This window comes from Crinia signifera, chromosome 1 (assembly GCF_055691185.1).
Source record: "Crinia signifera chromosome 1, ASM5569118v1, whole genome shotgun sequence".
Taxonomy (NCBI): Eukaryota; Metazoa; Chordata; class Amphibia; order Anura; family Myobatrachidae; genus Crinia; species Crinia signifera.
The window spans coordinates 430,645,295-430,667,949 of NC_139217.1; the positions used below are offsets into that span (position 1 = coordinate 430,645,295).

At 40.9% G+C, this 22,655-nt stretch overlaps 1 protein-coding gene across 9 annotated transcripts in view; it reads left to right on the top strand.

Moving 5' to 3' along the window:
• The window catches only part of MAST4 (microtubule associated serine/threonine kinase family member 4), a 510,888-nt gene that overhangs the window by 453,769 nt on the left and 34,464 nt on the right, over positions 1 to 22,655 (top strand). For all 9 annotated transcript variants that reach the window (XM_083152444.1, XM_083152461.1, XM_083152453.1 and 6 more), the window contains 6 exons: positions 916 to 983; positions 2,021 to 2,106; positions 10,440 to 10,648; positions 13,366 to 13,504; positions 15,934 to 16,066; positions 18,437 to 18,602. In XM_083152444.1, the coding sequence (XP_083008570.1) occupies positions 916 to 983; positions 2,021 to 2,106; positions 10,440 to 10,648; positions 13,366 to 13,504; positions 15,934 to 16,066; positions 18,437 to 18,602 (801 nt within the window). The remainder of the gene's footprint in view (positions 1 to 915; positions 984 to 2,020; positions 2,107 to 10,439; positions 10,649 to 13,365; positions 13,505 to 15,933; positions 16,067 to 18,436; positions 18,603 to 22,655) is intronic.

Consider the following 22,655-nt stretch of genomic DNA (forward strand, 5'->3'; position numbering starts at 1 on the left):
TCTAAAAGCCGGCAGATAGGTTAAGTAGAGACTACTTCATGACGATGTAATATAATACGTTTGGGAAAATAAAATCTAATACCAGAGTACTGTGTGTACACAAGCAGTTTCGTGGTAGTTTAGTTTCAGGTTCAAGCAGAGCAGTTAGTCAGCAGGATAGTCAATAGTAGACCTCAACTTCAGCATTAAGTGCATTTCTGGAGGCCCTGTTCCCAAAATGTTGTTGATAAAATGCAAAACTGAAAGTGGCTACTAAAATTGTCCATGCATCGCAGTATATAAAATGGGATGCGGAAGACTGAAAGGCAATATAGACTGCGGAATGATCTCCCAGCAGTTGTGGGGGAGACTTGTACAGTTAAAGAACTGAAGAACTAAAGTATGCATGGAACAAACATACTGTATATTATTTTCAGTGAGCATTCAGAAAATAACTCATACAGGGTTTTGCGCCCCCCCTCCCTCGATGGGCTGCCACCATATCCAGCAACCCACATTACCACTTATAATGGCAAGCAGTTTTTGTCCATTTTCCTGTTGGAGATGTTTGGTTTTGCTCGGATTTACTCGGTTTTCAAATCTGGATTTTATTGGCTGTCGGCTGTCACGTGTTTTAGACAGCCAATAAGATCCAAATTTGAGAACCAAGTAAATCCGAGTAAAACCAAACCCACGCATCTCTAATTCCTGTGCGCCTCTACAGCTAAGAGCAAAAAGTCACATGGTGGAGTAAATTGCCCCATGAAAATCAAATCTAAATTAAACTCTGTTCCCCCAAAGTGCAAAAGGAACTACATTGCAGACTTAATGGCCTTTATTTTCTCTTCTGTGTTTCTATGTGAGTTACAGCTTTCTTCATATGAGTGAACTTCTGTTTTGTTTTGTGCTTTTTTCCCACCAATTTACCTGTTGAAGAAATCACTTTGCTGGCTAACTATGACAGTGGAACCGCAGAAACCCCAGAAACCGATGAATCCGTCAGTGTAAGTCTCACACAGTGCTTATATACTTTATACTGCATAAGCTAAATACTTTCCTATAGATGCATCTTCTGGTGCATACATGATATCCTTTACTGCACCATGGTTTCATCCAACAGTTTTTATCTTTGAGACAAAAGATATTGACTTACTTTCACTGTATTGTTTTGGCCCAAAATAGTTTTTCCGCTGGGCATGCATTTATAAGGCTAATTGTTACCTGTACCTCTAAAATGTGAAAATGAACCTGAAATGTAGTCATCTAGCTCACAGGTTCTCAAACTCGGTCCTCAGGACCCCACACGGTGCATGTTTTGCAGGTCTCCTTACAGAATCACAAGTGAAATAGTTAACCCCACCTGTGGCTCTTTTAAAAAGTGGCAGAGTAATAAATGCACCTGTGCACCTGTTGGGTGACCTGGAAAACGTTAACTGAGGACCAAGTTTGAGAACCCCTGATCTACTTCTAAGTATAAGGACAAATATATGTGTTCATTTAATCCAATTCATGATGAATGTTAATCTACAAACACCGAAAGGAGTAATTTTTAATCATTCACATATTAATTAGTCCTTTACCAGTAAATGCATTGTATCTAGTAATAATGGCTTCGTTGCTTAGTCAAGTCAGCCATACTCAGATGGTAGACACGTCGGGGGAACTGCAGGTGTTTGGGTTTTTCCCACTTATTTCCACTAAATGTTACTTTTAATAATGATTTAAATGATGACACACTGGGCCTAATTCAAACCTGATCGCAGGGAAAATTTGTTCTCAAAATTTGAAAAAAAACATGTGCACTGCAGGTGGGGCATCTCACGCACTGTTCTACAATCGCGCATCATGGCCATTAACTTAGCCAAATATTGAGTTTGCGGCAGTTGGCACCTGAACATCACCCCTAATCGAATCGGCCCCACCCTTGTGGATTTACAAAAAATACTTAATATAAACAATAGACTCAATATGTACAATACCTTTACATTGTAAATAAAATATAACTATTATGCTTTATTGTTTTTTTTCTTTTTCTTTTAAGAGCTCAACCAGATCTCTGAAAATGAGAAGGAAGCCATGTGAGATTGACTTTGAAACAATCAAACTGATAAGCAACGGAGCGTACGGGTGAGTTTTGTGTTTGCGCTACTTTCTTAAGTCATGGAAACATTCTGTAGATTAAATATCCGTCGTATTGACTCGGTTCCGTTGTTTACTTTTTACCTTTTTAAAAAAAAAATATATATATATACATTTAATTCAAGAGATTCTACAGTACAATAACTTCATAGAAGGGACTTCTTTGTAGACTGACAACAAAATGTGAAGTCAATACAGATTTGCTAGTGGCGTGTGTTCAGTCATTCTAATTATTAGAAGGAAATGGTTAGTTGTTTCCATGAATGCAGCCAATCAATACACTAGAAACTAATGACATCACTGTGGCGCAAGTTCGTAGAAATGATTGAAGCGGTCACAAATGTTTATCTTCAAAAGAGATTTGATATCTAAAAAATCAGTGAGTGAGCATAAAGAACTCTTGGGGAACACCAAAGTATTTGTAATTACATCAACAGCTGGTAAGTGGAGAGGTTTGTTTGATTGAGTGTAGTTGTAGTTTGTGGGGAACTACACAGAACGAACTCTTCAAAAGGATGGCCATTTTATTTAAATAATGATTGAAACCATCCATTCTATGTCCCTCACATTAATACAGATCTGTGTGCAGATATATAATTAAACAATTTATGTCCATGCAAGGAAGCAATTTACTTATTCTGTTGACTTATAGATATATAGACTTAGTGAACTATGAATAGAGGGGGGGGGGGGGGAATCCACTAGCCTGTAATGTGTCTGCGGCTGTTTTGCAGGTGCTCTGAATTAGGCCTTTAGTTATAATACGTTTAAATAACATGCTGTAGAGGTGTGGCTGTCATCTAATTTGTCTTCAGGTTTATCTGCTTTGTCTGGGTCTGTTGTGGTGTTTGGAGCAAGAGGTTCAGCAATTGTGGAGTTTAATGATGAATCATTGTGGTGTGTGGTGTAATGCCAGCTATAGTTGTTTAATTCAATTCCAGAAATGATGCAACCTTTCGATCAGAGAACACGCCTGAGCTTAGATCCACATGTACTCTGTATAGCATCATGTGACAGAGGCCGTTTCAGTATCTATATTACAACACAAATATGCCAAAATATTACCCTCCCATTAAAAATTGGAAAAACATGTATTATTGGTTGATTATCGATTATGTTGTTTCTAATAACCCATTTTTCAACCTGACAATATTAGTCCGGGGCACATTTTGTATCTAGGAAAAACTGTAATGTAGCATTTTGTATGCAGGTTTAGCTGCTGTTACATAATGTAGGCATGCCACATATTGTTTTACTCAGCATACGCTGCTTGTGCATCCCATTTGTATTTTAATTTAAAAAAAATCTCACAAAAAGACACTTGAAGCTACTGAGTCAACCGACACCCCTGCATTATGTGACGCAACTTGTAGCTCATTGAGGATAGATGTTTGTGGACACAACTGATGCAGGGAATGTAAAACAATAATCTGGATGGATCCTGGTAACTATTTTGGCCTCCCCTAACCCACCTCTCCCACATTCTGACCCTTACCGCTCCCACCCCTACCGCCTAACTGTACCACCTAACTCTAGTGTCTAAGCCTATCAACAGTAATTGCCATAAGGATTCTGAGCATTCAAATCCCACTGTTGGCAATCTGACGTTTGGGATCGTGGCCAGATCCCATATTTGCAAAACTTGTTACCTAGGCTGAAAGGTGTGAAACACATACTTGCCTACCCTCACATCGCATCATTTTAGCCCATCCCCAATCTGCTTGGTGATACCATGATTCTAGTTTGACATGTCCCCTTCAGGAGTGGGGGCCTATGTACATCTTAGCAGCACCAGCCCTCTCTGCGTAAGTCTGCAATTTGTGGGGTAGCTCTTTTGACTGGGGTTAATGCCTTTCAGGCAGGAGTAGGTGGGCCTACTGGTCCAGATATACTAAGCTTGAAAAGTGATGAAATAGAGTGTGATGAACAACCAGCCAATCAGCTCCAAACTGCCATGTTACAGGCTGTGTTTGAAAAATGGCAGGTAGGAGCTGATTGGCTTGTTGTTTATCACTCCCCACACTATCACTTTTTGCGCCTTTGTACATCTCGCCCATTGTCTCTCTTAGGATGAGTAGTTGTCTGAAACGCTATACCTACGTAAATGATGGGGTGGTTCTGAAAAACAGCCGAAATAAGATCTACAAGACCCTTGAGGTCATTTAAAAGTAATTTGCTAAATAGGTTTAATCCGTGTCTTTTTTTTTTTATGGGTTACCGTTGCTGTAAAATGCACGGGTAACCTGTAAAACTGCTCTTACTGCACACATCATGCAATAGGACACTTTAAAGGAAGTCTCGATCATACAAGAAAAACAGTAATAATCTCAATCTCCTTTCCTTTAACAGAAGCAGTGTTGTGATGGTGCCTGCCAGGGACGTGATATTAAAGCACAGCACTGGTATAAATCAAGTAGCTATGTAACGTTCTCAGCAAAGGTCATCATTGATCTTGAAACCGAACACCCTAGGAACAGTCTGTCCGGCTTTAAAATGCACAAAAAAGCATGTAAAACACACACTCTTCCGTGCATTGTCCTATTTATACGCTTGTAAATAAAGAGTTGTCACTGATAATTCTGTGCAATGGAAAACCAGCTTTGAAGATGGAACAACATTAATGGAAAAAAACAAACCCTCCCATCCAAACTTCCATTGCTCACAATTAAAAAATGCAGACAACGGCGCTGCCAGTGTAATTTAGTTAGAAGTCACAAGTGGAACAGATCCTGTGGGACCGGAGAATGCGAGGCGTCTGCATGCAGTATTTCTGCTCATTGCTTAGTAAGTTCTGAGTCTGAAATACAATTGATTTTTGATTTGCATATACAAATTGCACGCTTAATGGCTGCTGCTTTTTAGCTGAAGGGAATAAGGTAGCCATGATAAGTGATGCACATATCCCCCTGAATTATTTAACTGCTTGTTGAATCCTTAAATGTTGCCATTTAATCAAACTAAAATTAAGTACATCAAACCCTAAGGACGAGTTTCAGTGATTATATATTAATAACAGAACGATTACTTTTATGGGTGCCGTATTTCTAGGATATCATACCAAACGAAAGCTCTTGGTCTTTACATTCACAGAATTATATATGCTTTTTAATAGGTTCTTAATTTAGAGTTATGCTTCCAAATGACTGCCTGTCATTTGCAATGCATCACCATTGTTCTCTGGAAAATGTGACAGTTGGTTAAGTCTGCCTGTGCACCACCTCAATGGAGTAGGGGGATATACAAATAATGACTTCAAAGGAGGGCTAACCAATGAGTGTGGGTTTACAGATTTTAATGTTCAGGTGCCATTGAGACATCCAGAATGAGATGGGCTATAAATAGATGGAAGAGGAGATGGAGAGGTCAGAAAAGTTAAGAGGTTACATGTGTTAAGATTTGTGTCATCAGCATATACAGTAGGCGGTATTGGAGGCTCAAGAAGCTAAAGAGCACTCAGGGAATAGGCGTGGAGGTAAAAGAAACGAGGACTTAGTACAGAGTCTTGGAAAATGCTAATAGGAAGGGATAGACGAGTGGAGCGTAGTTAGAGGTAAATGTGGAGACAGAGAATATGTAGATGGATATATATGAGATAAACGAGGAGAATGCGTTATCAAAAAGGCTGATGTAGTGCTGAACTTGCAGGAGAAGGGGCTGGTCTACAGTGTGGAAGAAGCTGTAAGGTCTTAGGCTTAGCAGTTAGGAAGCCATTGTTGACCTTACTAAGTGCAAGGAAACCAGGCTACAGCTGGATAAGGAGAGAATGGTAGAAGAGCAAGATGGTGAGGAAGGTATAAACAACACATTCATAAAACTTAAAGCTTTGCTTCCCAAATGTGTTCCTAGGCACCCTGGGCTGCTGCAATGCTTTTTCAGTGGTGCCTCGGATTGGTGGTCCAGGACCAAACCAAATTATGTATGGTCTCGTGGTAGGTAAATACCAGTGCTTGGGCAGCCAATCATAAAACATGTGGACAATCAGAAGCACAACTGTGCATCACCACATACGTTTTCCGAAGGATGACAATTTAATTAATATAATATTTTTCCACAAAGAAAATGCTGACACTGTTGGGTGCTGTTATTCAATAACGTTTCTGAGTCAAGGGAAAGTCTTTTAAATGGGGTATATTTGAAGGATGAGTGTAATGTTCCATGGACCGGATCAAACTTATCAAAAACTTAGCATTTTACCTGTAATTACTGGTATGTATATCTGCTCATTGTAAAAACATCTCATTGCTCACCTATAAGTCATTTTGCCTTCGACAACATTAAGGAAAGGTAGTTGTAGATCCAACTAATACTCTTTGACCGTCTAATATTAACTTTAGCTTTTAAACAAACAGCATGCTCGTCATTCTACTCCTTCATGTCATGGAATTCTATTCAACATGGACTTATCCTGTCTATCCCTACAACTAAAGGGGTTTACACACGCTTCGATTTTGAAAGGTTTTCAACTCGATTTTGCTTATAGAAGCAAAATTAAAATCGAATGGTGTTTAAGATGCTTTCAATCTACATTCGATTCGATGCCCGCTCCCGTTTTCTCTATATCGAAAAGAAAAATAGACTGTGCAGGCAAGGAAATATCGAATTCGATCCAGTAAGTCAAATGTGTACACTGTACCTTGAATGTAAATCAAATTCTATATCGAAAACGATATCTGATGCAAAAGTACACATCTAATGCCAAATTGAATGCAAAGATCTAATGCCAAATCTAATGGAAAATCGAATCGGACATCGAATCTAAAGCAAATTGAAGCATGTGTACACACCTTTACCCCTCTGTGCACATTTCCGCTTCTATAATTCACTCCCCTCTTCTTAGCACTCATGAGCTTTTTACTTACTTCTCTACATGTACCTTAACATCCACATCTTACCGGCACAGAAAACATTCACAAACAGCATGCAGTATAAATCTATTCAGGTGGGACCGTGTGACGCTGGAGGTCATGCGATCCATGCTAGATTTCTAGACAGATTGTTAGAAATGGGGCTGTGTATGGCCCATAACTGTCTATGCAGATGTTAAATCTGCCCCACCTGCAGTGCATCTTGGTTTTGCCCGGTTATGGGTTTTTTTTTTGCTATGCTAACAAACCTGATTCCCGTCATGTGGTTCTTTTTTTTTTTATCCTCACTTTTATGATGGTATGTTCTCACACATTCTCTATACCAGGGGTGGCCAAACCTGTCCTCAAGATCTACCAACAGTTTATGTTTTTCAGGCAACCTGTGGATCTATAGTAGGAATGAATGCAGCAGGTTTGAAAATATGACAGTTAGTAATGACTACAGCTGTGCACCAGCTAGGTGATCTGGGAAATGTGACCATTAGTAATGACTACAACTGTGCACCAGCTAGGTGATCTGGGAAATGTGACAGTAATGACTACAGCTGTGCACCAGCTAGGTGATCTGGGGAATGTGACTGTTAGTAAGGGTGTGGTACGGGACTCCGACAGTCGGGATCCCGACTGCCCGGAGTCAGACAGCATGGCGAGCGCAAAAAAGCCCCTTGCGGGCACGGTGGCTCGCTACGCGAGCCACCTATTCTATTCTCCCGAGGGAAAATAGTGGGTGGCCGTCGGGCACCCGGGTGTCGGTGTTTTGACAGTCGGGATCCCGACGTCGGGTAAACGACTGTCGGGATCCCGACTTTCGGGAACCCGTCCGGCACCTGTTAGTAATGACTGCAGCTTTGCACCAGCTTGGGGGTTTGGAAAACGAGGACCGGTTTGATCACCCTTGCTCTATAGCATAAAGTAACGTGTGCTTAAGGAGATCTGCAATATATATATGTATAAGGCACAATGGAATAAATAAAGGTTAATAAACCGTTCTGCGTAAGGCTTTTCAGTAAGCATATGCACTTTACTGCATCTATTTTAATTTATATTTCCACATTAAAGGGCATTTAATATACTTTAAACCCCTTGCTGAACACCTGATTAGAACGCCAGTGTATACAAGACCTTTTTTTCGTGTAATGTTATTTTCGGCAGCCACGTTCTCACCTTTACGATGATTTATTTCCTGCGGTTTTGGAGAGCAGCAGCTGTTCCCTGAGCCCCGCTGGAATTTGGCTGCGAATGCAGGGAAAGGGGAATATTCTGCTGGCTCTCTCTACATGTGTAGTAGGCTTAATATTTTAATATTAAGGCTGAAGCAATGCTCTCTCTTATTTTGAGTAACTGGAGGCAAACATTAACTGTTTAGTTTGCAGTTTGCCACTTGTGTACTAACCTGCAGTCTGCATTGCTGTATTTATTCCTGAGAACGCAGAAGTTTTCTATTTTTTCTAATCTACAAACAATTTTTATTCGCTAAACCCGTAATTATGTGTAAAAATAAGCGACTAGTCCCTCTCATAATACATCTTGTTAGAAGTGTGTGAGGTGCCAGTAGCACTGTATGAACATTATGTGTGGTCAATGCAGCTAGTCAGTCTATGCAACATCAACTTCAATCCGTGTCACTGAGGCTTCAAGACTGTGGGCCAGATGTACTAAGCTTGAAAAGTGAAAGTGGGGTTTTTCACTTTTTTTTTTTGGAGCAGACATGTGCCGACAGGCGGTATTTCATGCCCTACCATCCACTAGGGCATGCAGCGAGGAACCGTGCCCAAAGCATGGGCATAGCGGTATTACACGTCAGTCAATACTGTCAAATGTGTCTAAATTAGGGGCAAAAAAACTGTGAAAAACCCCATGTCGACCTTTTGACTGTTAACCTTACCCATGTTGACCTAATGCTTGTGTCGACCTAATGACTTGTTGACCTTCAGTCATGTCGACATAGTTGCTGTCTATCCAATGATCCATACCCTCACTCATAGTGAGTGCACCAGATACTCTAATTTGTAATTCTTCTCATTCTTAATTTGTACCAATTTTTTTGGACCACATTTTCATGTTTTTTTGTTTTTTATTATAGAGTTTGACCGGATAATACACAATACAAACAATAAAATATTTCACTACTTTTTAGTAGTCATAGGGGGGTATGCAATCCTCCAACGCTATTCCCGACGGGGGAAATTGCGGTGGAGCCCTATTCAGTGCTGTCTTTAGTGACCCCATTGAAGAGGGATCACGGCAGAACGAGCTGTCGGGCCCGTTCTGCCGATAATGGCTGTGGATTGTCGTGATCCCAGCCGTAGATCGACAATCCATGGCCCTTTTTGCGAACACGCCCCCTTTTCGACATTGAATCCCATCTGCCAATTTGCTGTTGGGCAATTCGCAAACATGCCAGGATCACGGCTGTAGGGAGGGATCAACAGTCGTGATCCAGGAATTCATTCCCCCCCCCCATACAGTGTATACTTATAAACATATGGCATGTGTACAACAATCATAATATAATTAAAGTAGGTAAACCATGGCATAGATGTCAATAGGCATATAAGTTTTTTTATTTGTTATAGTCATAATAATAATTTATTTAAAAGTACTGCTAGATCTGGCAAGTCCAATGCATGGAAGTCCCCCTGTCTGTTAAATGCTATTGTAGTTCCTCATTCACTTAAATATCTCCACCTTCCTATCTTTCCTATCTTTCCTATCTTTCCCATCTTTCTCTGACTGTTCTAGCCACGCCGTCTCTCCTACCTTTCTCTGTCGTACTTTTATGTCCAAAATCTCCCAAAATGGGTATAACTATATTGTATGTCGTGATATCAGTTGGCTTAGGGTCTGTTATGTTGTGCATTTAGATGCTTTGTCTTTGTATTCGTGTTGAATGGTTTTACATTTTATTTCTGATGATGATCATTAATAAACATTATTATTATTTTTTTTAAAGTACTGTAGTTTGTTATATTTGACCCGTTTTTTGTGTATGTACAGGCATCGCTGTTTTTATGACTGTAGCAATCAGCCCAAAGACCGCAATAGTAACAGTGACCTCTTCAGGCATAAGGCAAACGCGGCAGACCTATTGTTGAGGCCATGTTAGGCCATGTAAATGAATACCCCTATAATTGAAATAGATGAATGTGTTCTATACCTACAGTTCGTTCTACAATACTAGGCTTTGCTTCCACAATGATCTGTGTCAAAGTAATTAGCAAAGAATATATTTTGTCTTATTAAGACGCACAGAGGAAATTTCTGTTCTACTTATTCAATTCCGGTGAGTTTAGATTGAAGGCAAAGGCTTTAAATTATTCAATCCCATTATTTGTGCAGTACTGCAGACAAGAAGATAATTCCTGCCAATGCCTCACTTTTAACATTACAGCGTGTTTATAGGTCAATAAGTGTTAACTAGAATTCATTAAAACCCATGGACTTTTATTTCTCCAGGGCCGTTTACTTTGTCCGTCACAAAGAAACGCGTCAGAGGTTTGCAATGAAGAAAATCAATAAGCAGAACCTAGTCCTACGAAATCAGATTCAGCAGGCCTTTGTGGAGAGGGACATCTTAACATTTGCAGAGAATCCATTTGTGGTCAGCATGTACTGCTCCTTTGAGACGAGACGTCACTTATGTATGGTTATGGAGTATGTGGAAGGTAAGATGGTCTAAAGTTTTTTTTGTTTTTGTTTCTGGGCAAAGCACTAATGCAACCAGTTTAGTGGCCCGAGGCAAGACATAGGATGATGACCCTTAAACAGCGTTGTAGTGAGCCACTGTGCACCCCCCCCCATGATTTGTGACGCCCTATTCCTTTGCCTATATAGCCTATTTCCTGATCCGGCACCGGATACAGTGTTGTGATAAATCAGTTAGGACCTGTGTGTGGTTCCTGTGTTGTGAAGTGAGATCTCAGGAGCATTCAGTGCTGCGTGATCAAATGTAATACTTAATAGCAATGAAGAAAATGCTGCCGAGGTCTATTGCTAAGTGCTGTACAAGAACACTGACATGTACTTCCAGTTCATCCTAGGGAATTACAATATCATGTTGTATTTATGCTTGTACTGTAATCTAAGCTGTCTGATTGGAATTTAAATGACTTAATTGCATTCCTGCTTTGGTTGCGCAGCCTTGTGCTTGCATATTTATCAAGCCATATAAAGTAATACAGTAGTCTAAAGTAAAACATTAGGTGTATATATAGATTATATACATGCTAGCGACCAGCCACTGCTTTGCACTGGTACATTTTTTTCTAGTAACGTTGATGATATGTAAATAAAAGATAAGAAATGAGTAACTTATAAAAAAAAATTTATATACCACATTTGTCGTTTTTCCTTCAGACATGAGTACAATTTTTTTTTTTTTTTTAATGTAACACGCGATAGGGCCACATGAAGTTGACCATGGGAAAAACATGTTCCACTTAGGTCAACTCCAGCTACTTTAAGGGGGAGGTATTCACTCTCCCGCCGCTATTCCTGATGGGGGAAATAGCGGCGGGGCCCTATTCAATGCTGTCATTCCCGACAGCATTGAACAGGGATCTCGGCATAACGCGTGCCTGAGAGCGGCTGTGGATTGTCGAGCTCCTGGCCGCAGCTCGACGATCCACGCCCGTATCTCGCGGCCACGCCCCCTTTTTTCATTTCACGTCGAGCCAGCCGAGAATGGGAGAGGGTCACGGCTCTCAGGCCAGCCCGGCAGTCGTGATCCTGGATTGAATATTCCCCTAAATCAGGGGTGAGAAACCTTCGGTCCTCCAGCTGTTGTTGAACTACACATCCTAGCATGCCCTGCAACAGTTGTAGCATGGCCACATAGCAAAACAAGGCATGCTGGGATGTGTAGTTCCACAACAGCTAGAGGGCCGAAGGTTCCCGATCCCTGCCTTAAATGTTTGACCTTGTGCTTTATTCATGTCATTTCATAGTAAACTGTTATCAGGAACTAGACTCGTTTAAAATTAAATGGTAAATTTGAGGGATCATTGGGATTCTGGGTATTTAAACAGTATCTCCAGTTCCACAGCCAGTAAGAATATTACCCTCAATGAGAGAGTTTTTCAGTTTTAATTTGCAATAGTGTCCCAAGCATTGTCCTTTTAAGGGCCTGTGTTGTCCTGTAAATATTTTCGAGACTTTTCATAGACTTGAATTTCATTGTTGCCGAATAGAGGGGGGGGCGTACCGAGGCAGCGTTCCACTTCTGCGCTTGTCTAGATCTCTAATACCACAGCGCTGTTGCAACTTTAAGTGCATTACTGAAATGTTTCTTCAGCAGTTTTCTCATTTCTAATACCTTGGCAGCGTGAAAACAAAGTGAAATATTAAATTAAGGATTTTAATGGATGTTAAATTATACTTATTCAGCCCCAAGTATATTTGATTAGTTTCTCATCGGAATTTTGCATCGAATTGTGGCGCATTTAGCCATTGTTCCGTTGCTGATAAGACTGAAAGAACAATTGCTACTCTGTCTACTAAGATTACCGTAACCTTTTGTAACCATAGCAACCACCAGCCGTGTACACAATTTACACACCAGCCACCCGAATGAAAAACTATTGGGAAATGTCAGCATTGTGTTCAGTATGAACAGCACAATCTACAAAGGAACTTTTATACTGTACGATTGCACCATACATACATTTGAGGCCAAAATAACAATGAATTAATTGTAGATCTTAATTTATAGAGAATATTTAATTGCTGGATTATTAGAAGGGAGCCATGCAGGATTGCACAAACCAGCACCTGTTTATAAAATGCTAGAACAGATCAATGACTGTCTTATCTGGCAGTCACAATATAACGTTATTGACCCTTGCACTCTCGGGGAAGTGATCTTTACCGTATCATCCTGCTGGTTCATTGCCCGGTGCTGAACCCTGTCAGCCATTCATACTTCATTTTTACAGTTACACGCGATATGAGTACAGCCAGGTCACATAGACTACATTCGCAGTCACTGTTTAAATCCAAATACAGAGAAATGTCCTGAAGCTGTTCGGATACACACAAAGCGTAAAGCAAAAAAAGGAAATAAGTTGTCTTGCAAGGGGAACAAATACATTTATATTTTTTCTATGCAGGGTAAATATTGGCTGTTTTTGCGTGTAGCCCACAAATACTGGGCATCTTTGTTTTTGCACTGCAATTTAGATTTCATTTAGGACACAGCTCCCGAAATCTAACACTCTTTGCACGTTACATCTGCCCCACCTGCAGTGCAGCATTGTTTTCCCCAGGTTTTTGTTTATTTTCTTTACTTACAAACATGAATCAGGCCCCATGTACAGTATGTTGCATAAATCACCTTGTAATTCATTCTACAACACTGGATATCTTACACACTTTTTTTTTTCAGGAGGAGACTGCGCAACTCTACTGAAGAACATGGGTCCTCTGCCTGTGGATATGGCACGGATGTATTTTGCAGAGACGGTTCTCGCTCTGGAATATCTCCATAATTATGGGATAGTGCACAGAGACTTGAAACCTGACAAGTATGTATGGAGCACTCTCATCGTCATGTTAATGTATATTAAAAATAAACGAGAATTGCTTTTTTTTTTTTGCTATTACTTATGTGGTTACGTATATAATATTGAACAATGGTCTGAATGTCCCTGCATCTGGCTTTCACGGTGCCTGGAATCGCACCCTGTGGCCAGCAGCAATGCTTCAGTGCTGCCAGGAGTGTCCAAAGGACCACTGAAGCGGCTTTGCTCCCTCCCCTTCCCGTGATGTCACTGGTTTGGTGGCTGAGCCATGCTCCACTACTGATACTGTACCACGTCTATAAACAGACACTCGAATTGCTGTAGTAATGTTAGCCAAGAAAATATACACTAATGTGAGTAATGGTTCTAAAATTCATCTACTTCTGTTGTAAAAATTGCTTGGACGGGTGAAAATCACTCAATTTATACGGTCCTTTTAGCGACATTCTAGAGCAGGGATAGGGAACCGTCAGCCCTCCAGCTGTTGTTGAACTACACATCCCAGCATGCCCTGCCACAGTTTTGTTTTTTTGGCCCTGCTAAAACTGTTGCAAGGAATGCTGGGATATGTAGTTCAACAACAGCTGGAGGGCCGAAGGTTCCCCATCCCTGCTGTAGAGCCTCAAGTTGGCTACGAAACAGGATGCCTGTAAAAGGCTGACACAGAGCATGATCATCTTTTATATTGACTTGTATTGTCGGTTGTGCCAGCATTATTACCTTGGCAGAATATTTTATTAATAGTCTATTTGTGGGGCATGCAGCTGGGAAACAAAGCCCTGGGGGTGCATTGCTATTAAGGATCCTAGACAATAGAAAACAATGCCCCTGTTTAGACATTTGCATAGTCCACAGAACTTTATCTGCATGCAAAGTGCGTGTTCTGGTCGGCCTCTGTGGTGATGTCAGTATGGATTAGCTGCTGCTTTGTGAGCCTGGAGCTTAGCAAGATGGAATTACCTAACGAATGACAGACACGTATGGATTGCCCAATTAATGATGAGAAGGAGGTAATAGTGTACTTGGGGTACTATAAAAATTAGCAGAGCTGAGCTATGTTCCACCGCATACAACAGACAATGATTACTTGTCATAGTCTGAATGAACGGTTCCTAGTGTAGACGTCCACTTTGTTCAGCTCTGGTAATGTTCTATTGTTAAATACTGCTTTTGTGTTGCTCTTCTGGATATATGCCATAGGCTACAAATAGACCTGGTACATGTGAGCCGATTACTGGAATACAGCCCACATAACAATGTCCTATGGGTGTTATTATGATATTCGGGAACAATGAGAATGATGTAGCAAAAAAAAAAAAAAAAAAAAACATGTGTATAAGTCACCCATAGCAACGAATCAGTCAGCATATAGCAACTGGTTGCTATGGGCTACATCCCCAAGTGTCCTTTTCAAAATTTCGATACATCTGTCCATACCTACTCTCCTGGAACATCCTGGAGGCTTCTGAATTTTTGTGAAGTCTCCTGGCCCACAGGAGAGGCAGCCCTCCTGCACCCAACACTTTCCCTAGTGAAGTAGGCAGGTCGGGGAGCATAATACCGCAAATGATGGGTCTGTGGGCCGTGATAGGGTTGTTACGTGAGAATCTCATAATGACGGACCGGCATCCTCTACATCAGGGGTGGCCAAACCTGTCCTCAAGATCTACCAACAGTTCATGTTTTCCAAGCAACCTGTGGATCTATAGTAGGAATGAGTTCAGCATATTTGAAAATGTGACAGTTAGTGATGACTGCAGTTGTGCACCAGCTAGGTGATTAGGAAAATGTGAACAGTTGGTAGATCTTGAGGATTGGTTTGGCTGCCCCTGCTCTACATAGATCGTGGTTTGTGGCGTTTTGCTTCATGTGTGCATGGCCTAATGAGGTATTTAGCGGATACCTGCATCTTCGCTCTGGGCGGAATTCAGTCAGGTAATGTAGCTGTTGCTCTGTAAGTGATGAGTGATACAAACCAAAGGAACATCATTCCCCCATTGGTGGTGTATCACAGCGACAGTACTTTGGGGCCAATGTCATCACTTATTTCCCGTGTACACCATAGCGGTAAAAGGAACATCATTAAAGGTGTTGTACTTTAAGAACCGGTAATGTGCACAGTCTGACATTGCTGGGGTGTCAGCCCGCATGTTTCTATGGAATAGAATTCCCCCTGTAACTGATGTACACTTCTTTCTACACATCTCAGTACACACCCTAGATTCCGCGCAGCGATTAGTAACATTCATAATTTGGCAACATTAAAGGATACTGCAGTTTATATTTTGCATTTCAAAAAGTGTTCTTTTCTGCATTGTGTTCAGAGGTCTGTGCTTTGTTTACTAATGGGAAAGAGAACTCAGTCAGAGAGTATGTAAGCAGGAAACCTGCGGCTCACCCTATACAGCTGATGGTGTCTCTCTGGTTTACAGCTTGCTGGTAACATCAATGGGGCATATTAAGCTCACAGATTTTGGACTTTCAAAAGTTGGCCTTATGAGCATGACCACAAATCTCTATGAGGGTCACATTGAGAAGGACGCCCGGGAGTTCCTCGACAAACAGGTCTGCTTCAAATATTTGTACTTCCTTTTATTACAAATAAATATTATTATATGTTGTTTTTATAAATACAGTATGTGATTATTTGCACTTCCGGGGAGGGGGTGCGGTGGTGTTTGTGATTAGAAGTGAGTGTGATGCATGGGGGGTGGTTGGTTTGTGTTGGTGGGTAGACTAGATTAGTCTGGCGCATGCACTTTTGAGGGCTGATGTGAGGCTGACGCATACACTTCCGGGGCAGACAGCCCGTTGCATGCACTTCCAGGGCAGACGTAAGCCTGGCGCATGCACTTCCAGGGAAGACGTAAGCCTGGTGCATGCACTTCCATGGCAGACGTGAGCCTGGCGCATGCACTTCTGGGCCATGGGCTCTTTGGTTATTAAGCTTTTAGCAAGGCAGTTCGTGTCTGCTCAATATGGGCTGCAGTGTGACATATGGCTATCGGCAACATTGGATATTTTTGCCTAGAAGCCCATAGGGTGTGGTATATCTTGTCGGTGTTTAGATTGTCAACATGGTTATTACATGGACATGTTCATGATGTCTGCATTGATATGTCAACACTGACGTAATGACGATGTTTAGCTTACATCCCTATCCTTTTAGTCGGATTCTATCTACCGTAATGGCAATGTTGAAATTCTTTTAGTGTCAATATTTTGCATGTATCTGCTTTAATGATGCTAACATTTTAACCATGTTGACATTATCAACGGCAGTCTGCTGCTAGCATTGTGAATTGCAAAATTGTGACTGCATACCCCCTACAGAGGTGCACAGAAAGATTGGCTGCAGTGATGTACAGCAATGTGCTCACCCGCAATGAGCAACTGATTGGCCAGTGATAAAGTACCAGGCACTTTATCACTTCTCCTCCCTTATCACTGCTTCATGCATCTACCCCTCAGTATCTTGCGGAATATATCTCCAGCCAATCATCTCTTAACTGTCATGTATTTGAAAAATGACAGGAGCTGATTGGCTGGAGCACCGTTTACCATACGCAACGAGTTTTAAGTCATCGCATATGTTAAAACTCAGTGATAAATGGGCCCTTATAAGTGTACAAAATCCTGGGATGGTTTTTTTATTTTTATTTTATAGACAGCCTTCCCCTTCATTGGCTCTTCCTAAAAGAACAATACGATGTACTTTATTGAGACAGCTGTAAAAAAAAAAAAAAATACAAAGCAGAGGGTCTTCGAATCTCTATAGACTATTTCTGGCGCTTATGATGCATTGTACAATTAAGGGTGCTAAAATCTTAGCTATGGTCCATTTGCTTTCCTTCGCGCCTCATTACTCTTTGTCCACAATCTGTGTGTTCTAAAAGGACTTGGAAAAACCCATCGGAACAGTAGTATGTCTGAATTTATGTATACTTCACTTTACTCTATCGTTATAAATTATGTTGTCCTGCACTTTCTACTTTTAATTGAGGATAATCCTTTTTCCCTCCTGTGTTAGTTCAAACATATACAATACGTGCAATAAATTGCCAGTGGGATTTACACTACTTTACTTTTACCCATAATAACATCTTTATAGTGTTTCCAAATGCAACAGAGGGGGGAAAAAAGAACGTTATCTTGTGAAATTTGCAGAAAACGAATGTTTATTCGCTTTAATCTGCTCAGCTCATGTATAACCTTCTATTGCCCCAGTGTATACTTGCTGTAATTAAGCAACCGTGGATCATCCATCACTTGTCAGGCAAAGCTAGACGAGGCTCCATGTTTATATATGCACAGCGCACAGGAAGGAAGCTCAAACACCATTTCTCAAATGGAAAGCTGAAATATATAGCTCTGCTTTATACCGTAATAGAAATCGTGTCGTTACGGAAAAAGGACACACCCTCAAAACAAAGTTGAAATAAGTAATTTAGGAGATAAAGAATGAAGAAAATGTTTTTCAGAAATGTTGCTGCAGAACGAAATACCCTTTTGGGCATATTTATCTAGCATATTTTTTTTGTGTTTGACCTACTATGTGTCTTTTTTTGTTTTCCTGTTGATCTTATCTGGCTTAGATTTTATGTCTTCTTTTGGTAGTTTTCCAATCTACGGAACCTTTCAACTCATATCGCATCCTAAGTTTAAAAACATTCATTTTTTTTTTGGTAAAAGCAAACATGAACTTGTATACTATAGATATAAACAGGGGTGTATCTAGATATCCGTAGGCCCCATAGCAAAAGTTTTTAAGGTATGTACCAACTAATGGTGCAAAATGTATATAGCATATATAAATTACACAATAAAGATAGGCCCCCTTCAGCTCTGGGCCCCATAGCAGCTGCATCCCTTGCACCTATGGTAGATGCGCCCTTGGATATAATATATGATTTTTGTTGTTGTTGTTGATTTCAGGTCTGTGGCACACCTGAATATATAGCCCCAGAAGTGATTCTGAGACAAGGCTATGGGAAGCCTGTTGATTGGTGGGCCATGGGAATTATCCTGTATGAATTTCTGGTTGGCTGCGTTCCGTTCTTTGGTGATACTCCAGAAGACTTGTTTGGTCAGGTTATCAGTGGTAAGTAGAAGAATAATGAAGTCGATAATAAGGTATTATTATTTTATTATTCCATGTTAATTAATATAGAGTTCTTGCAGTGCTTCTGCCAAGTGAACTGCCTGGGGACCACAAGAAGGGGGAGGATTGTCTTTCCCACAATCTTATTTAAAAGTATAATGCCTAGGCATAAAGCGACAAGTATGCAGATACTGATCATATACCCTAACTGTCTTATCTGTAGTTATAGTGGTTAATGACTCGATAAAGGTCCATGGTAAAACTGAATCTTAACATTACTTTGTATTAGTGAGTAAAATGTATTTTTGTTACCGTTCATGTCGCCTACAGTGGAGGGTAGTCACTGTGTGACTACATTCATATGCAGCCTATAAAGTTGCTAGGATTTTTTACCCAAATTTAACTTTGCAGTACCAGACTACAGTATGTAAAGAGCGGGATGTTGTAACATCCGCTGCCCATTATTGCCGGGCATCACATTATTAATACCTGCATATGTTCTAACATATGCTGCTGTTAACGCAAGGGACAGCTCTTGCGATAAGAGCTGTCCCTTGCGATGCGGTGCCGGCGCTGGACTTCCGGGTCTGTGACCCGGGAGTCCATCTGCGCATGCGCAGAGTGACGCGCCGGCCGCAGGGCATGCTGGGAGGGATCCGTGACGGATCCCTCAAACAGCGCTGCGGTAAGAAGCCCATAGGCTTCTGCAGGGAATCGCCAGCTTTTGCTGGCGATTTCCCTCCGCAGCGCTGCCACTGCGGAGGGGGGTTAGAGAATACAGAAATGCGGTAAAAACCCAGATAATGGGGTTTTTACCGCATTTCTGTGTTAGAGAATCGACCCCACAATCCTTATTTTAATGTATAATTGTAGTATCCTTCCCAATGAATAATAATAATATATTTAGAGGTTTTTAAATTGGAAATCATGGCCAATAAAGACATTGTTACAGTATCTCTGGAAAGCAGAGTCCCAGTTGTTTGGCACAGGAAAAAAGTCTATTTAATTGAATACCCTTTCGCTGCGCTGCAGGAATTTTTGCTGGCAAAAACCCAGTGGCTAATTAAGAATCCCCTAAAAATCACTATACTTTACCCTAAAAATGCTCAAAGCACTTTTCATTGCTGAAACACTCCCGCCGGCTATCCTATTTTCAGCATTTTTAAAATTGGAAAAATCACACCATTTGTAACCATGTAGTAACTGCCTCCAATAATTGCTTATGGCCCCTAACAGCTACCTCCTATAGGTTGCACACTACAGAATTATCCATGACTTGTCATTTCTGTTATGCGGGCATCTGTAGCCCACTTAATAAAAGTATCGGGACAATTGCACATAATGACAGCCATCGAGTTCAGGGCTAAATGAAATCTCTTTCTCTGTGTATGTGGCTGGTAGAATAAAATTGAGTAGTGTTACGCTATGAATTAATTGCGGCCATAGGGAGCAAGTAAAGTAACAATTTGACAATAATCTACCAAATTGCAAAGGCTATGCACAATATGCTTTCCTACTAGATGGACCTCCTGTAGGTAAGGTCCAATGGGCAAGTGCAGGGGAATGTAGGAGGGCGGATAACATCAGTGATACACCATGATGGTACTAGCAGGGGGCGGGATCTGCGTGGTTGGTCTACTCTTCTTGGAGGCCAAGTGGGCTCGCTGAAAATTGTAAATCTCCTGGACGTACTGTAATTGGCAAGTTTGGAGTATTATTGAGACAAACTTTATACCTTACCTTTATACCTTTGGTTCATTTTTGGGATACTGTGTACATAATGCTGTCAGTTAAAGCCGCGTAATGTCTAACGCTGCTGTTTTATGATATGATTTAAAATATGCTTTACGAGAATAGACCCTTACCCAAGCCTCTGATTATTTGCAAATGGCACAACAGGGCCAGCACCGTTTAGGGACATGTAAGCCACTTGGCACTCCACTGGATTACACTCACCGCTGTCTTTGCAAATAAAACAAATAGCCAAATAAACATTAATGTGACTTACTGGGGGCACTCCTAGTAAATAATGCAAAGCAGAAAGCAAACAAAGAGAATTCACAGATTGTTAATGAGTTCACTGAGGGTTGTTACAAGGTAATGTTATTTATATAACAGCTGTTCTTCTTTCATTTAAAATTCAATAACCTTTCCAGTGTGAACCTGCGGGCTGACCCCGAGTACCATTACGCAGCTTGTGGCAAAACTAAATGATAATTAAACAAAATCCCTTATTTCCCTACCTGCTGTTTCCACAAATTTCCCAGATGCATTAAAAGGCGATGTTTACGGCAGCACATCTATGATCATAATGGCATTTTCTCTGCATTATGTACTGTACAGAGCTAGCGTACTTCCCCCAGATCGTTACATTGTTCCGCGCACGCATATCTTAGGAAAAGCTTTGCTTTAAGCATATGTACGTATGTTTTTCTGTTTGTGTATATATAAATATCATATACGCATACTCGCGTAAACATACTGGCTAATGGGCTCTAAAATAATATTTACATAATGCATTTGGAACATAGCATAACTCATGCATGTAAATGATATGGTTGCTGGGGTTATACTTTGACGCGCCAATAGCTTAGGGAATTAACCAGTTTTAATTAAGGCAAGCAGCAAAACACTGTCCTGGCTCAAAATGCCTCGCAGCAGAGATGCATATTCATATCTTATACTTTAAATCCAATTTAACCTATTTTCTAAATGGCAGCCAAGTTGGCGTACAAAATGTTTTGTTTTTCAAGAGTTATTTTGCCCTTCTAAAACTACAAACTTCGCACCCCCAATGGGCACTGAAATGATGCCAAGCCGCTTCCCTATTAAAATGATTTGAAAAGTATTTTGAACATTTTAATAATTCTGTTCAAGTTGTTTTAGATAGGGCAACATAAAAAATATATAAGTGTGTAAAGGCATAAGCATTCTACTGATGGGCACCCATCCCCCATGATAACATATATCCATATATAAATCACATTAAACATTATAAACATTAGGGATAAAATGAATGTGATTATTTAGGTTTCCATATGGGGTTGTTATCTGTTTTTTTATGGTCTAATGTTGTAACATTAGGACAGGACACATACTATTTTCATGTGTTACTGCAGCTAAAAACACAACACGTTCGTTTTCATATGCAAGTATCCATTTTCAAAATGTTGACACCATAATGTTAGCATTGTCAGATTTATCAACATTGAAATTAGTTAGGCTACAATATCTGTGCCAGCCTCTGTTCACTTTCATTAAGTTGAAATATTGAACAAGCCGACATGTGGTCAACATTTTGACATCCTGAGTGTCGACATTTCATAGCAGACCTCTTACAACAACTTCCGCTCCCGTGGTAAGACTGGAAACATTTGACATCATAGCTGTGGGGATTCACATTCACTCAGCCTTAATAGCATTAGTGCGGTTGGGCACAGATGTTGGGTGGTAAGGTCTGGCCTACAGACTAAAGGCCCCCATACATTGCGGCGACTTCTCCCCTCAGATAAGTGACACGCAATGCTCTCTTGAGTCGCCCGGAACCTTCCTGGGTGGCAGGATCGCATGTGATATATTGCATGCAGACCTTTTGCAGGCAATACCAGCTGAGGCTGCCCAGAGCCGGAAGCAATCCTGCAGAATGCAGGGGCGACTCAGAGGGTCTGGTGTGATGCACACGGGACCGCACATTGCATCAGACCCGCTGTCAGTAACCTGCAAGTTGGGTTCTTTTCCTGTAATTAATTACAGGTACATCGCCCATTGTATGGGGGCCTTAAGCATAGGTATATCTATAATGGGTGCACATGGGACCCTGGATCTAATGGAGCCCATGCTTTACATCCTGCACCCCCTATTCAGTTACTTGCCTCTTCAGAGTCGTGCTGCAGCAGAATGACTCAGAAAATGGTGCGCCTGCCATTTTTCTTTTGACATCGCGCATATTATCCTGAAACATCGATAACACATGTTTCCAAAGGCCCGGCTGTGCGTGCGCAATAGATTTGGTGGCCAGGAAGTGGACGGGTGCAATATTTCCAGAGACCTGCA